Here is a 14,213-nt window from a genome sequence, read left to right as displayed (position 1 = left end):
TCTCTACAATTATGAGATCGAGGGAAAAATACTCCCTTTCCAAGCTAACTTCTGGTGTCAGCACTTCACAGAATTTCCTGACTACAGACAAAATCATTCTTCTGTCAATTGAGAAACCCCCTCCCAAGCACAGGAGCTGGTCACTTCTTGGTGAGCTCCCGCCCCTGATCACAAGCACCTCCACACCAGCCTCTCACTTCTTCTGTGGATTGTGAAATCTCATTTATTGAGGAAAAACACTAGCTCGGTAAGAGGAAGCATTTAATACAGCTGGTAGATGATTAACAAGCGAGTGCTCAAGTCAACTGCTGCAGGAGCACCGCAAGTTCCTGAGGCCATAAAAAACTTCTCACACACGTCAGAGGCGAGGAGTTCACAGGGAAGCTGTGCCTGGCCAAGCCCTCCCTGCATGGCACCACAGGCTCCTCACCTTCCTCCCCCAGGTCTCTGCATCAGTGCTACCCCAGGGACCTTCCCACAGAGTGCTTTAGTGCTCCCTTCACGTTCTCCCAACAGCCAGGATGCCTCCAAGACCTCCCTCCCCATGCTCTGCAGAGGTTTCAAGGCATAATACATATAAATAAAAGATCTATGCACAGCTGAGCACCCATTAACCCCCTTCCCTCCCTCCCAGCCTCTGTCCCACCAGCAGGCACTTGCCCTCTGGCCAGCTGGGCCATCTGGCAGGAAGGAAAGCTATCAGGGTCCCCACCCCTGGGCATGTCAAGGCACTGGGGAGGAGAGCTACACCGTGTTCTGTGGCTCTTTCAAACCAAGGCCAAAGAAGAAGCAGCATTTCTGCTCAGGACCTTTGCCTTTTCACACCCGAGTCACCCAGAGCCACCTCAAGGTGTTCAGTGCTCTTAAGTATCAGTTACTTCTAGGCAATAATATCCTGAACACCCATCCTGGCTTTTACAGAAGAAGTTACAGGGATTTGGCACTTTCTCCTTAACAGGCCATCATTAACAAGTGACTCATATTATATTGCAGCGTGAGTCATCCCGGCAGAGGTCACAAACGTAAGTGACAACTAGTCTTCAATTATTTCCTTCAAGCTGAATTAAAGGTGTATTGTTATGCTAATTTTGTATCTGCTCCATCCTATCTTTCCTTCAGCTGTCTCCAGAGCAACCTGCGATTTCAGCTCATGGTCCAAACCACCTCTGGAAGAGCTCTTTCACCAGGGTGTTGTTACAGGTACAAACAAAACAGGGAGATGCCAATGGAAAGTCTTCTGGATGGGCTTCCAGCTATGGCAACAGGTAAAGCAGTAAAGCAGCTCTCCATCCATCCATCCATCCATCCATCCATCCATCCATCCATCCATCCATCCATCCATCCATCCCTGTTCCACAAGGACAATGAGCTGCTGCTCCTGCCATTTTCCTGCTCTGTTCATGCTTTTTTGTAGCCAATGCTCAGGGATCTGGGGCTTGCCCAGAGCTCAAACACCTTCAGGCTGCCACATCACATACCGGGCTCCAAGAGTAAGGACAAAGCTCAACAAGCAAAATCGTTTCAAACTATGCCCCACATCATACGAATATTGAAGAAATTATTACATGGCTGCTGTAAAAAGGGGCATTTTCGACCATTTTCTAGCCAGGTAGCCCCATATTTCAGGCTCTCCTCTTCAGAATGTGTCCATCACAGGTGTCCAGCCAGGGACCAGGGGCAGACAGCATCCCTGCCAGGGCAGGGCACTGGAGGACACTTGGCTCAGAGAACAGAGCTTTGCCCATTAGAAAACACGGCCATTAGGAGCCTGGTCACCAGTGCAGCATTCTGTTTACATTAACAGCAGTCAAACACAGTCCCACTGGCTGTGAGGATCACTTTGGAGAGCATTTGTAAACGGCTCTCACTACTGGAATCCCATTTAGCTATTATAGCCTCTTCAGCCATACTAACACACCGATCCCCACAGAATAGCAATGGGAAGAGCAGAGTCATCACACTATTTACTGAAGCTAATCAATACATAAAGGCTGAAGATTTATTGCACTGAAGACAGCCTGTCTGCGTGGCTAGAAAATGCACTGAAAGCCCTTTTCATTTTGTTCCTTTGGCCTCTGGTTCTTCTCCAAAAACATTTGCCTTGCACACCCATTTTTCTTTCCTCCCCAAATAAATGGTGGCACCTGCAGACATCTGACACCTTTCCCAAACACCTATCCTGAGTATTCAGTGGGAATATAAAACACAAACCCACAAGTTTAAGGGCACTGCACCTTCCTTTCCAGCCATGTTTCATGACTGTTTTGGGATCTCCCATCTGAGTGAGTAGCTGGAAAATTCTGGCCTGTTTTGAAGGAGATCTATTTGTCAGGTACAGGGACACAAGCTGTGCTGTCCTGTTCCACTCAAGAGGGAACAGTTAGACCCACACTTATTTTTATCTATATTTGTATATTTTATTTTAATACCTATAAATACAAGACCTTTGTAAGTGCCCTGCAAAGCCCAAAGCATTTCTGTTCTGCTGTGTTTTGGGGTGAAAACCCACAGTGCTGAGATACCACCAGAGATTCACAACTGGAGAGACACAGCTGGGGAGGTGCACTGAGCTGCACCACCAAACTCATCCTCTGGTTTCATCCTGGCTCATGTTTGGGGAGCAGCAGCCTGGTAAGCAACAGCCATGAGGCTTAGTGCTCCTGAAGCACTGATGGTAATTAAAACAATCAACATCTGGTAAGTAGACATGTTGTTTTGGTCACTGTATCAGCTGTATGGCCCCAGTGTAATAGAAGTATAGAATGGTTTGGGTTGGAAGGGACCTTTAAGATCATCCTTCACCATGGGCAGAGATGCCACCCACTAAACCAGGCTGCTCCAAGCCCCATCCAACATCTTTAAACACTTCCATGTATGGATCATCAGCCATTTCTCCGGGCACTTATCCCAGTGCCTCACTACCCTCCTAACACTGCTAAGAAAGACTGCAGTGAGGTAGGGAGGAGATCTGCTCTTCCCCTTTTGCCAGTTTATCTCAAAATCACACTAAGCTTTTGTTCTCCTGTATGAAAGAAAGAGGAAGAGACAAATATATTCTGATGTACAGGGAGATTTCTATTGTTGCCTGGACATCAAACAGCACCCAATTAGTCCTGCAAGGATCTGACCCACAAATTATGAAAATAAATGCCTCTGAAGCTTTGATCTCTTGTATTTCTATAGCATGCTACAGCAGTTATTAGACACATTTTATTAGGCTCAAGCTGTGAGATCTTTTCCTCAGCAAAGGCTCTACCACCTCCAATGCATCCTAAAGTCACCATCCAGCAGATTAAGGGCATGATCCCAAACAGTCACTTCTGTCATGCCCTAAACACATGACTCAGCTGGCAGTAGGCTTTTTCCTGCTGACCTTCAAAATTAGGAGAAAAGGGAATTTTTAAAAGGAAGGGGAGGGGAAACTGTCAGCCATATAAACTTTTTACTTTTCTTGTTAGCTTATAAAGGAATATGCATGTGAGGCAATATCCCTGGCTTTTAAAGAGAGCTGCTTTCGGAACAATTTGCTGTTCTGAAAGCAACACTTTCTGCACCCTGAAATGCCACTGTGCTGGAGGGAACAAGCAAAATCTGTAACAAAAGGTTGTGTGCAGTGTGAGGCTGAAAACCACACATGCACTCAGGCAAGCAGAAACACCCACCCTCGCTGCAGCAGGAGCCTCAGAACCAGGAGGATGTTGAGCTTGCACTGCTCAGGCTTTGCTCAGAGGAGCAGCTCACTGCTCACAGCAGCACAAACCAGGCAGGGACAGTGCCTGCCACAGGGTAGGGCTGTTTTCACCTGAGTGCATCCATAGGAAGGATAGGATTATGTCACCTGCACAGGTGACACCTCACTGACTGGCAGTGGCTGCTGTTTGCACAAAGCCATGAATATCTAACAGCAGGGCTCCTGTGGCAGAGCAGAGCTGGTTAGCCACAGCAGAGCAAAGGGAACACCTTCTGCTGGCCAGGGTAACTCAGTTTCTGAATGTGGGGCAGGACAGGCTGCTGGCTCCCTTGGATGGAAGCAGGAGCTGCTATCCAGCCTGGCCATTCCAGTGCTGCCATCATTTATTACCAACACACAACCTTGAACTTCTGGCAAGCATTGCAGCAAAGCAACACTGAAAAGTGACATTCTGGATTAAAGGGAAATGTTCTCTGATGGGCCATTACAAAATAAAAATCAAGCGTGCAGAGAGATAGAACTGAGTGCCAACTGAAGTTCTTATCAGTGCTTTCCAACCTTGGTGGCTTTTCCTCTCCTTTCCCTAATGAGCCATTGCAGGAGCTCCCTAGGGCTGGGGGCTGATGTGCTGGGCATCCTCATCCCAGGCCAGGAAGGGGATGCTCAGCCCTTTGCAGGGCTCATCTACACACAGCCATGGAGGAGGAGCACAGGGAGAGGGGGAGTATCCGTTTCCCAAGGACTGGGTTCTTTGGCCACAGCTCCTTTAGAAATCATAAACAATTTACATGGAAAACATCAAATCTCACTTACATAAATTGTCTTCCTGAGCCCAGAGCAGACTGACCATCACTTTCAATGTGCAGCCACAGTTCAAAGTGACAAAACAGGACACGGGAAGGGGGCTGGGGAGAAGGAAATTAAAGCTGCTGGCTTTCTAAGCGGGAAACACAACCTCTCACCCAATGAAGCTACCAATGACTTAGGCTTGTGGGTTTTAACCTGCATCCTGCTTTAATGGCTGTGTAAAAGGTAGCAAAGAAGGCACCTGAGCATCAGCAAACAGAAACCTCACGTAATGGAGGCTCTGCACCTGCAGAGCAGTCAGGGCCAAAAAGGCCACCAGCAGGGAGAAAAGATCAGCCAAATCCTGGGAGAGCAGATGCAGGACGCCCTTCACTCCATGAGGCTTCTGGTCTCTTCTGTAGCTGCAGAAAGGGAAAACAATATGTGCTCCCCTGGCAGCCAGCTCCCTTCAGGTGGAATGTCCTGAACCCTCAACCATCCTCCACACCCCAAGGCACAAGAGCTTTTGCCAAAGCTGTTTCTCCACACCATGCACCCTTTTGGCTGCTGGTAGCTTCCCCTGGGGAAGCATGGGACATCTAGCAGGATTCTACCCCTTTACAGATGAGGCATGAAGAATTGAGACAGGGATCAATAGCCTGTCCTTGGTCTGCAGGTCAGAGCCACAGAACTCCCACTGGTGTCTGTAATTGCCCTTGCCAAGGGTGAGGGGGCATCAGGAGGAGTCAGGAAGGGCTGCAGGGAGCAGCTCAGAGCCTGAGCCCAGGAGCTTTCCCCTGACCTGGCCTCACACGAATGATGATTTCCAAGGACACCTCTCCCACAGCTGGGTGATTCATCCATGGGGATTCACACACAGATCAAATGGAAACTCATCCCATACAGACTGTACCACTACAGCTACAAGCCTGGCATAGAAAAACTACCTTCCGGTAGCAAGGTTAAAAACCTCCTCTAACTCCTCTTTGTCACATGCATTAAAAACAGACCCTTTATTTTAAATATGCACACCAGCCAAATGCTCTTTGTTGCTTCAAGGCTTGATTCAACAAAGTGCTTGTGCTCAAACTTCAGCCTGCTCAAGCATACATTTTGCCATAAATTCACTCCAAATTATTAATTTTTATGGTTGCCCAGCAAAAGAACATCAGTGAGAACAGAGAACTCTCCAAGCCTTCAAAAAGACCATACACTGCTGTGCTGTGGAAGAACTGCAAAGATAAGGAAGACCAGTAATGAAGAGTAACTGCACAAAAGCAGCAGCTGGGATGCACAATTCCAAAGGGCAGAGAAAAGAACACAATCAACCCAGAGAAAGATCTGACAGAAGACAGACCCTTTTCCATGGTAACTTTGCATGAGCACACACAGGAACATGCACAGGTGCATAGAGGATACATCTGCACCAATGGAATGGAGCTGGACACTGCCATCCCATTGGGATTCTTTAAATTAGAGGAAAGATTTAGATTAAATGTTAGGAATAAATTATTTTCTCAGAGAGTAGAAATGCACTGCAACATAAAACCCAGAGAAGCTGTGAATGCCTCATCCCTGGAATTGTTCAAGGCCAGGCTGGACAGTGCTTGGAGCAGCCTGGTCTAAGGGAAGGGGTTTTAGAACTAGATAAGCTCTGAGATCCCTTCAAACCCAAACCATTCCATGATTCTGTGATTCAGGACCAGTATTCTGCTGCAGTTTTATGGTTTAGAACTCAAAGGACTCCAAAATAGACAAAGCACATGGATGCTGTCATGCTCCATAGCTTATATGTGCACTAAATGACACTGCAAGAGGACAGATTAAGTCCCTGATGGAATACTCTTGAGAGTGTCCTTCCTCAGAAACTGTGAATATATATATTTATTTGTTGAACATCTGCCCCAAATTTTGCAAAGTTATTTGCAAAATAAATATTAAATTATTTTAATTTTAAATTAAATATTAATTTGCAAAGATATTTGCAAATATAGCATTATCATGTAAATACAGCAAAATAAGCTTTTCATGTCTTTTTTTTTTAATCTCTAGAAGTCATCTCCAGTCAAGTTTGTTCCTCTTTCTATTTAGGAAGGTGACCTTTACAAAAGCTGCCCAAATTCTGTTGAGCTACAGAATTTTTTTTAAAAGGTGCTGGAAGAAGAAACCTAAAATAATGCTGCCAGAGTAATGCTCCTGAGTGGTGGCTTGCAGTGCTTATCCCACAATAGAGTTTCTCCTAAATCTTTAATGATGCTGAAATATGCCATAAACTGACAAAGTTCCAGAAACAGGACAATGCCAGAATGTTTGAGTTTTGTGGGTTTTTAACATGTCAGCTTTTATCATCATTGACAGTGATCAACTAATGCAAACAAAGGGCCACTGAAACTTCACTTCTACACAAAGCAAGCTAAAGGAAGAGTAGTGACATTTTTGGGTTTCATCCAATTCTTCCCAGCAACAGCTAATACTCACCGGCTCCTTAAATTCTGTGCTGTCTCCTCTCCAAGCCTGAGCATTAAAGGCCAGGCTTTTCCAAAACAATAAACGATTTTAGGATACAGTTTCCAAAGAGTGCATGGTCAGCACTTCACTGAAGTAAACAACAAAAGCCTGGCGTTCGTTAATGAGCTCAAAACAAAAGCAACGTCCAGGTACATGAAGAAAACAACTGCTTTTTCCCCCAAAAGGCTCTTTTTAAACTCCCTGCCTTGCAGGAAACCCCCAGCCAGGCTGCACATCCCAGCTGAGCCTGGTGCCCTATGCCCAGGGTGAGCCCTTGCCTGCAAGACAAGGAGCAGCTCTGAGCAGGGGCATTGCTGGCCCCAAGCCAGACCCAGCCCAGGGGTTATCAGCTCCCTGGGAAAGGTTTTTCCTCCCTGAGATCTTTTATAACCTCCCACACACCTTGCAAAGCAACTGGGATGAATCCAGCTGTGGCAGCTACTGCAGAAGAGCCCAGCACCACTGCTGAGTGCATCAGCCAGAGGCCCAGCCCTGCAGATGGATGCAGCACAGGAAAAGCTACTGACCTGAATATTTGAGAAGGATCAAGGCCACTGCCTTCAGCAAGAGATGACAGGCTCTTGCATTCGCTGAGATGAAAAAAAAAGGGGGGGAAAAACCACCAAACCCAGCCCCATCTTTCTGCTCTCTCCTATTGGGATCAGCTGTGCATTTCCCACCACAGACCATGGCCCACTGCATCCCTCCTCACACTTTTTCATTTTATTGCAAAAATCTGCTTCTCCAACATGCCTGTCAACAGCCTGTGTGAATCCTCATGTTAATCATTATTCTGCTAATAACACTGCCAGGTCATCTGGCTATTAAACATGCTGAGTGGACTAGCAAAAATATCACCTTGCCCATACAAAAGAACATTATAATGTAGTTTATCTCTTGTCAGTATAATATGCAGTGCTACCTGTTCGATGGCCTCATTGTTTTAAATGACATTTTTCTGCAACATTATGATCCTCATTACCAGCACCACCACTGGAAGATCTCTGGTTTGAGAATCCTTCCTATCCTGGCACCCAGAGGGGCACTCCTGGGTACCAGGGCAATGAGCACAGTGCCCAGTGATGGATAGAAACATGTCACAGGGAAGGCAGGAGCCAACCCCAAGTGCACCAGGCCGTGCATTTTAATCAGAATTCAGTGCTTTGTTCCTGCCCAGCCTCCAGCACATCAAGCAGATGTACTGCTGCACTGGAGCCCGACTGTGTGGCCAAAATAAACTCCACAGTGTGGCAAAAACAGGAGCTCCTGCCACCTCCTATGTCACCTTCCAGCCCAGATCTGTAAATCCCACCCCACAAGCCCGTGGGCAGTGGCAAACTGCACTGCATGATGGTGTGCAGGGTTTTGCTTGTGCTCAGCCTTCAACAACCATCCTGAAAATGCACCTCCCTTCCCTGGGACAGCAGGAGGCAAGCCAAAGCAAGGCACTGGGCAAACTGGCAGCCCACCTTTCTCACACACAATTTGCCTGTGGCTCATCTCAGCCTCCAGGAACATTTCAGTGATTCAAACTCAGAGATAAAGTGTCCTGAGCGCTTCCTCTCCCCGCTGCTGGGAACAAATCGCCAGGTTTTTGAGTCACTACCTGCTCCCAGCATTTCACAGAGGCACCTCTCACCCTTTTAAATACACAGGCAGCCCAAGAGCAGCATCTCCTCCACCCAGACTCATCCACAAACCCACTGCAATGTGACACCTCTTTTCTGATACATAAAAATTTTGCAAGGCTTGGGGAATTACTCCTCCCTGCCATGTTTTGTGCTCAGGCAGCAAATTCACTATCGATTTCTGATTCAGACCCCACGGAATGATTCACGCCTCGTGCCCTAAATCTGCTGAATTTACGACCTCTAACAATTATTCTAAGTGCTGGAGGAGCTCAGTTTAGAAGGAGATCTATTCCTTGGCAAATTAAGCTCCTATTCTTGTCTGGCTTGCAAACCACCACATCTCTCGTCATTTACAGGAAAGTGCCACAGCAGGTCTGTCCCCATGAGAGGCGGCAGAGGGCTGAGTGGCAGCAGCTCCGTGCTGGCAGAGTGGGCACTGCTGGGCAGGAGAGCAGGGAATGGACACTGCTGGGCAGGAGAGCAGGGTTTTGCTGTCCCACCCTGGTGACAGTCAGGGTTTTTAGGTCCCCCTTGTCTCCGGTTACCCTGAAATGCCAGCACTGCTCTGCTCACCAGCCAGGCGCTGCTGCTGCTGTGCCTCAGGGGGAGGGAGGCAATATACATTTCCTCCTAAAGCGAAAACAAAACCCCGACTGTGGCTGCTGTGCATTGCTATTAAAAAGCCACAAACAGGGGAAAAAAAAATCCACCAAAAAACAACCTAAGCACGTGTGGATATGGTTTTAAAAAGACATATCCTAGTTCAAACACACTTCCCAGTACAGATGTTAAACAAAAAATTAAAATTAAAAAAAACCCAGAAGGTGGGGAAGAAGGGGAGGGCTCCCTCCCCCCAAAATTATACTGTGCTCCTGGATAACTCCACCAGCTTCAGCAACCTTCCTCCCAAGGCACCTTCCACCTAAGAGGGGAAACCAGCTCCAGGTCTGTTTTTAAGGCAGATGGTTCCCCCATTCCAATCTCATCTACACTGTGTATTGCTGAGCAATCATTTACACTATTAATCAACCAGAAACTCAACAGAAAGAAAGTAGGGCAAGTGAATAAAGATAGACTTCTCTTTTTTTTTTTTTCCTTGCACTGAAGCAAATAATATTTCTAAAAATACACTTGTTCAAGTCTTCAGCAGATTCTGCTTGATTTTATTTATTTGCCTATGCAGCAGGTTGTGTGGAGCAGCCTGGCTGCTGCCTCCCGCATAAATGCTGTTTCTCTCAATGACTCCCCATGCTCGTTTCCATCGAGCCGTTCTTACGGCCAGGAAGACGGGAAAAGGAAGAAAGTTACAAGTGAAATGGACCAGGGGGGACATCAGGCCACAGCCCACGCCGAGGCTGACACGTCTGACGAGGCTGACATTTCAAGGGTACATGCTGGGCTTCATTTTCCGGGGGGGCGAGGAGGAGGCAGCGCGCAGGGACACAGCGGGAGAGGGCTGGAGAGAGGGATGGAGAGAGGGGATGGAGAGAGGCTGCGGGGCCGGGGCGGGGAAAGCGGGGCTCAGCTCCGCACCCCGGCGGTGCCCGGCCCCGCCATCCCTGCGTGTCCGCCTGCCCACAGTGGGGGGACCGGAGCGCGGGGGTGTCCGGGTGGGACCGGCCCCGCTCCCCGCCACGGGGACCCGCCCGGCCGCCCGCACCCGCGTCCCCGCGGCGCTGCGCGGGTGCGCGCACACGGACACGCACACACCTGCGGGGCGGGCACACGCACACACACACACAGACACACACACAGACACACACATGTGCGGATGCGCACACGCGCGGATACGCGCACACATGTGCGGATGCACACACGTGTGGATGCGCGCACACGAGCGCGCGGCGGCGGGCGCACACATGCACGCGCACACGGTTATCTTACCCGCATTTACATACGTGCAGGCGCACATTGCACACACACACACACACACACACACACACACACACACACCGAGCCCCGCGGACCCCCAACCCCATCTCCCCGCCACCGGGGGAAGCATGGATGGATGCATGCATGCATGCATAGGTGGATGGATGGATGGATAGATGGATGGATGGATGGGAGGGGTGCCGCTCCCGCATGCCTCCCCGCCATCCCCGGCCCTGCGCCTCACCCGCAGCGCCGAGAGGTCTATCTCGTCCAGGCTCCGCGCCGGGGAGTCGCTCGCCATATTTCCGCCGCCGGCCAGGCGGCCCCGCCGCCACCGACCGGGCAGTGGCGGCCGCCGCGGCGCTGGCGCTATTTAACGCCTCTCCTCATGCGGGGCGCCGGGAAGGAGAAGCCGCCGCCGCCGCCCCTGTCCTTCCGCCCGCAGCGCGGCTGCCTAGGGGCGGCCAGGCAGGCAGGGCTCGCCGCGGGCTGCGCCGGGATGGCGGCGGCGGCGGCGCATCGCCGCGCCCGCCCCGCACCGCGCCCGCACGGCCCCGCGCCGCCCCTGTCTGTCACCGCGGGGGCGGCGCCCGACCCGCCGCCAGGGGGCGGCGCCGCGCGGGGGCGGGCAGAGCCCCCTCAGGGCCGGGCGGGGGCTGCGCCGGCACCGCGGCTGTGGCCAGCGAGGGCACGGAGGGGGACGCGGCGTGTGGGGCAGCCGCACCCGCGGAGGGAACGGGCGGCGGGACCCGCCGGGGTGCCCAAAACGGGCTCGTTCAGCACGCAGATCCCCCCGAGACTGAAAGGTCCCGGAATCCGGGCTGGGGCTGGGCGGAAAGACGCAGGGCTCCAGGCCGCGTGGGTTCCCTCATGCAAGGAGCCTGGTAGCGGTGCCCGTCAGGTGCGGTGGGAAAGCTGCCCAGTTTCAGGTGCTGAGCCCGAATCCTGCAGGCAGGACATTGGAGCACCAAGGCCAGAGGAACCTGCTTGGTGTTCCTCGGGATGCTCTGGGAGATTTGGCCCTTTTGCAGCTGGATCCAGATGTCACAGCTCGGTTTGCTGACCGGTTGTAGACCCGTTCCCTCGGCACTCGGGAGCCATCCCAGCCCTACCAACTCCCAGGCTGATCCTCAGTAGGAATGAGGGATGGATGCTGTGTTTGGAATTGGCCAAACCGCCTCCCAAGCCAGCAATAGCTAGGTAGAGTCAGCTTTTAGTTTTCCTTATTTCCCCTTTTTGGATGTGGTTCCTGCCAAACCAGGTGCCGTGTATAAATATATATGTATAAAAAAATCTGTTGCCTTTGAGAGAGCCGTATGGAAGCTGTACTTACAACATCAACTTGTGTCAGGAGCTTACAATATGCAGATCTGGGAAGCGGAAACCCTACACATGAGTCAACTGGCAGGCGGATGGGATTTTCTTACACTCTCTGATTGGAGATGTGCTCCAGAAAGTAATAATAAATGGTATTACAAACGGTCGTGCAGTTGTGGGGATGCTGCTTGTGTGGGAGGTGCAGCCTCACCAGGCAGGACTGCGGGACATGGATGGACCAAGGGCCAGAAGGAGCTGCTGGAACCTCCCCAGAAACAGCAGGGTTGGTGCTGCCGCTGCCCTCGGCTCTGCCCGGGGACTGCATCCCTGCTTTATCACGTACTAATCCCGATTGCAGCGCTGGCTGTGTCTGTTTTGGCTTGCAGGGCTGCGAGGGCGCAGCAGAATGTGATTTTTTTGGGTAATGAACTGCCCAAGTGGCGGGTAGCGGAAGTCGCACGGGGCTGCACATCACCCGCAGTGACGGCAGCCTGCCTGGATTTAACCCCTTTTCCCGAGCTACACATCATCCCTCCTCAATATCGTGCACAGTCAATAGCCCTCACTCACATATAAAGAAATAAATTTGATCAAAATGTTAAATTCAACAAACTCCCGAATCTTTGGTGGTGTTTTTCTAGACCAGATGTTGTCTGTGTCTGTTCCAGCCCAGGGATTGCAATGTTGCGCTTGTAGTTGGGGAGCTGGAAGCAAAACTGCCTGGAAACTGGTAACAAACCAATGCGAGACTTCCTCCTGCTGTCATTGTTCTCAGGCAGAGAAGGGAGGAACAAACAGGATGAGAGAGGATGCTGGCTTGCTCTAATGTGCTCTCCATCCAAGAATACACAGGATTATTTGTGAAAAACATAAGGATTAATATATGCATATATATATATATAATCTATGTATGTCTAATCCTGCAAATAGACAGATTGCCCTGATCCTCAGCACGAGTGCCAAGTCCCAAGCTAAGCTGTGATTTAATTATGATTTATCCACTGCCTATATAGATGGGGAAAATGTAGAGGACCCTCCTGTTATCACTGCAATAAGAAATGCATAAAGTGATGGAGAGAAGTGACAGGAAAATCCCAGAGAGGGCTGCTGTTTCCAGGCTGCTTGGAGCAAATTCAGAGCCTTGGAGGGGAGATGAGCACCGGTGACCTCCGGAGATGCCAGGGCTGCTATGTGGGCTGTACCCAATCAGGCTACAGGAAAAGCTTAAACTGAGCAGTCATTTTTTGCAGGAAGCTTTTTCCATTAAAAAATTGTTTCCAATATGTTATTCTTTTAGTTATACATTTACCAATCTATCTGTGTCTCTTTGTACACTGTTTTTTTTTTTCTGCATCTAAACAAACCTTGCAGTTACAGTCACCATGACTCAAAACAAAGTACTCAGTTGAACTGGCTCAAAATATTTTGCCGTGAGTCATTTCAGCACAAGATTGAGTTCCCACCCAGCAGGTGCCCCCTGGGCATGGCAGCCAGACCCTGCTGTGCCTCAGCAGCTCCAGCCAGCCCTGGCACGGCTATGGCTGAGGTGCAGCACGGGCAGGGCACCACCAGGCCAAATAAAGGAATGGAGTTACCACATCCCATCCTTCATTAAACAGTAGCCATGGAAAAAGCACACAGCCCTCCCAGCTCAGTCCCCACGTCCCTCATCAGCTCCATTTCCATTTCTTCTGCCACACACTGGGATCATTCTCTGACAGGTCATTGTTTTTCCTATTTAATTTCTATTTGGGAAGTGGGGAAATGTGAAAATTCCATATTTCCCACAGGCCTTGGTGAGCAATGAGCACCTTAATGACCCAAAGCTCAGCTGTCAGCAGTGAGTGGGGGACCCTGAAATCACCATTTTTGATTTAGTCATTGAAGGGCATCAGCCCCCATATAAACTATCCAGGTCATTTGACCTCTGCCTAAAACTAAATTTAATTATCTAACAGTGCCATCACTGTTAATTATATTGTGAGGGGGTGTATGTAGAATGAGTAAATCTAAGTGACACATAAGCCATTGCCCAATTAGCAACAGCTTCAGGTGCTTTGGGCTTTGGATCATTCTTCAAAAGATCATCAAGAACAGGAATGAAGCAAACAAGGAAGCACATTTGGGCCCCAACATATGATTTATTCCACAATAATTCTGTGACCATGTGGCACCAGTTGTTCTAAATCCAGGTGGTTTACCCCACTGTTAGCCCATGTGAGACAGTACTGAACAAACTGAATCGAGGATGCTGAAAAATTTCTACTCTGTAAAATGCATAATAATTGGGGTTTAGGCTAACATGCAGCTGTGTTAAAAGAGACTCAGAAATGACTGGCTACATGTGTCCTAACCTACATCTATTGATCTCAAATGCACTTTAACTGATTCATTATCACTTACTGATT

At 49.6% G+C, this 14,213-nt stretch overlaps 1 protein-coding gene across 5 annotated transcripts in view; it reads right to left on the bottom strand.

The window, feature by feature from the left end:
* The window catches only part of TNIK (TRAF2 and NCK interacting kinase), a 147,191-nt gene extending 136,152 nt beyond the window's left edge, over nt 1-11,039 (bottom strand). For all 5 annotated transcript variants that reach the window (XM_064721580.1, XM_064721581.1, XM_064721585.1 and 2 more), the window contains exon 1: nt 10,733-11,039. In XM_064721580.1, coding sequence (XP_064577650.1) covers nt 10,733-10,789 — 57 coding nt within the window. In that variant the 5' untranslated portion in view covers nt 10,790-11,039. The remainder of the gene's footprint in view (nt 1-10,732) is intronic.
* Nucleotides 11,040-14,213: the final 3,174 nt, after the last annotated feature.

This window comes from Zonotrichia leucophrys, chromosome 9 (genome assembly GCF_028769735.1).
Source record: "Zonotrichia leucophrys gambelii isolate GWCS_2022_RI chromosome 9, RI_Zleu_2.0, whole genome shotgun sequence".
Taxonomy (NCBI): Eukaryota; Metazoa; Chordata; class Aves; order Passeriformes; family Passerellidae; genus Zonotrichia; species Zonotrichia leucophrys.
Note: the sequence above shows the minus strand (reverse complement) of the source record. Positions and strands in the feature narration are given on the sequence as shown.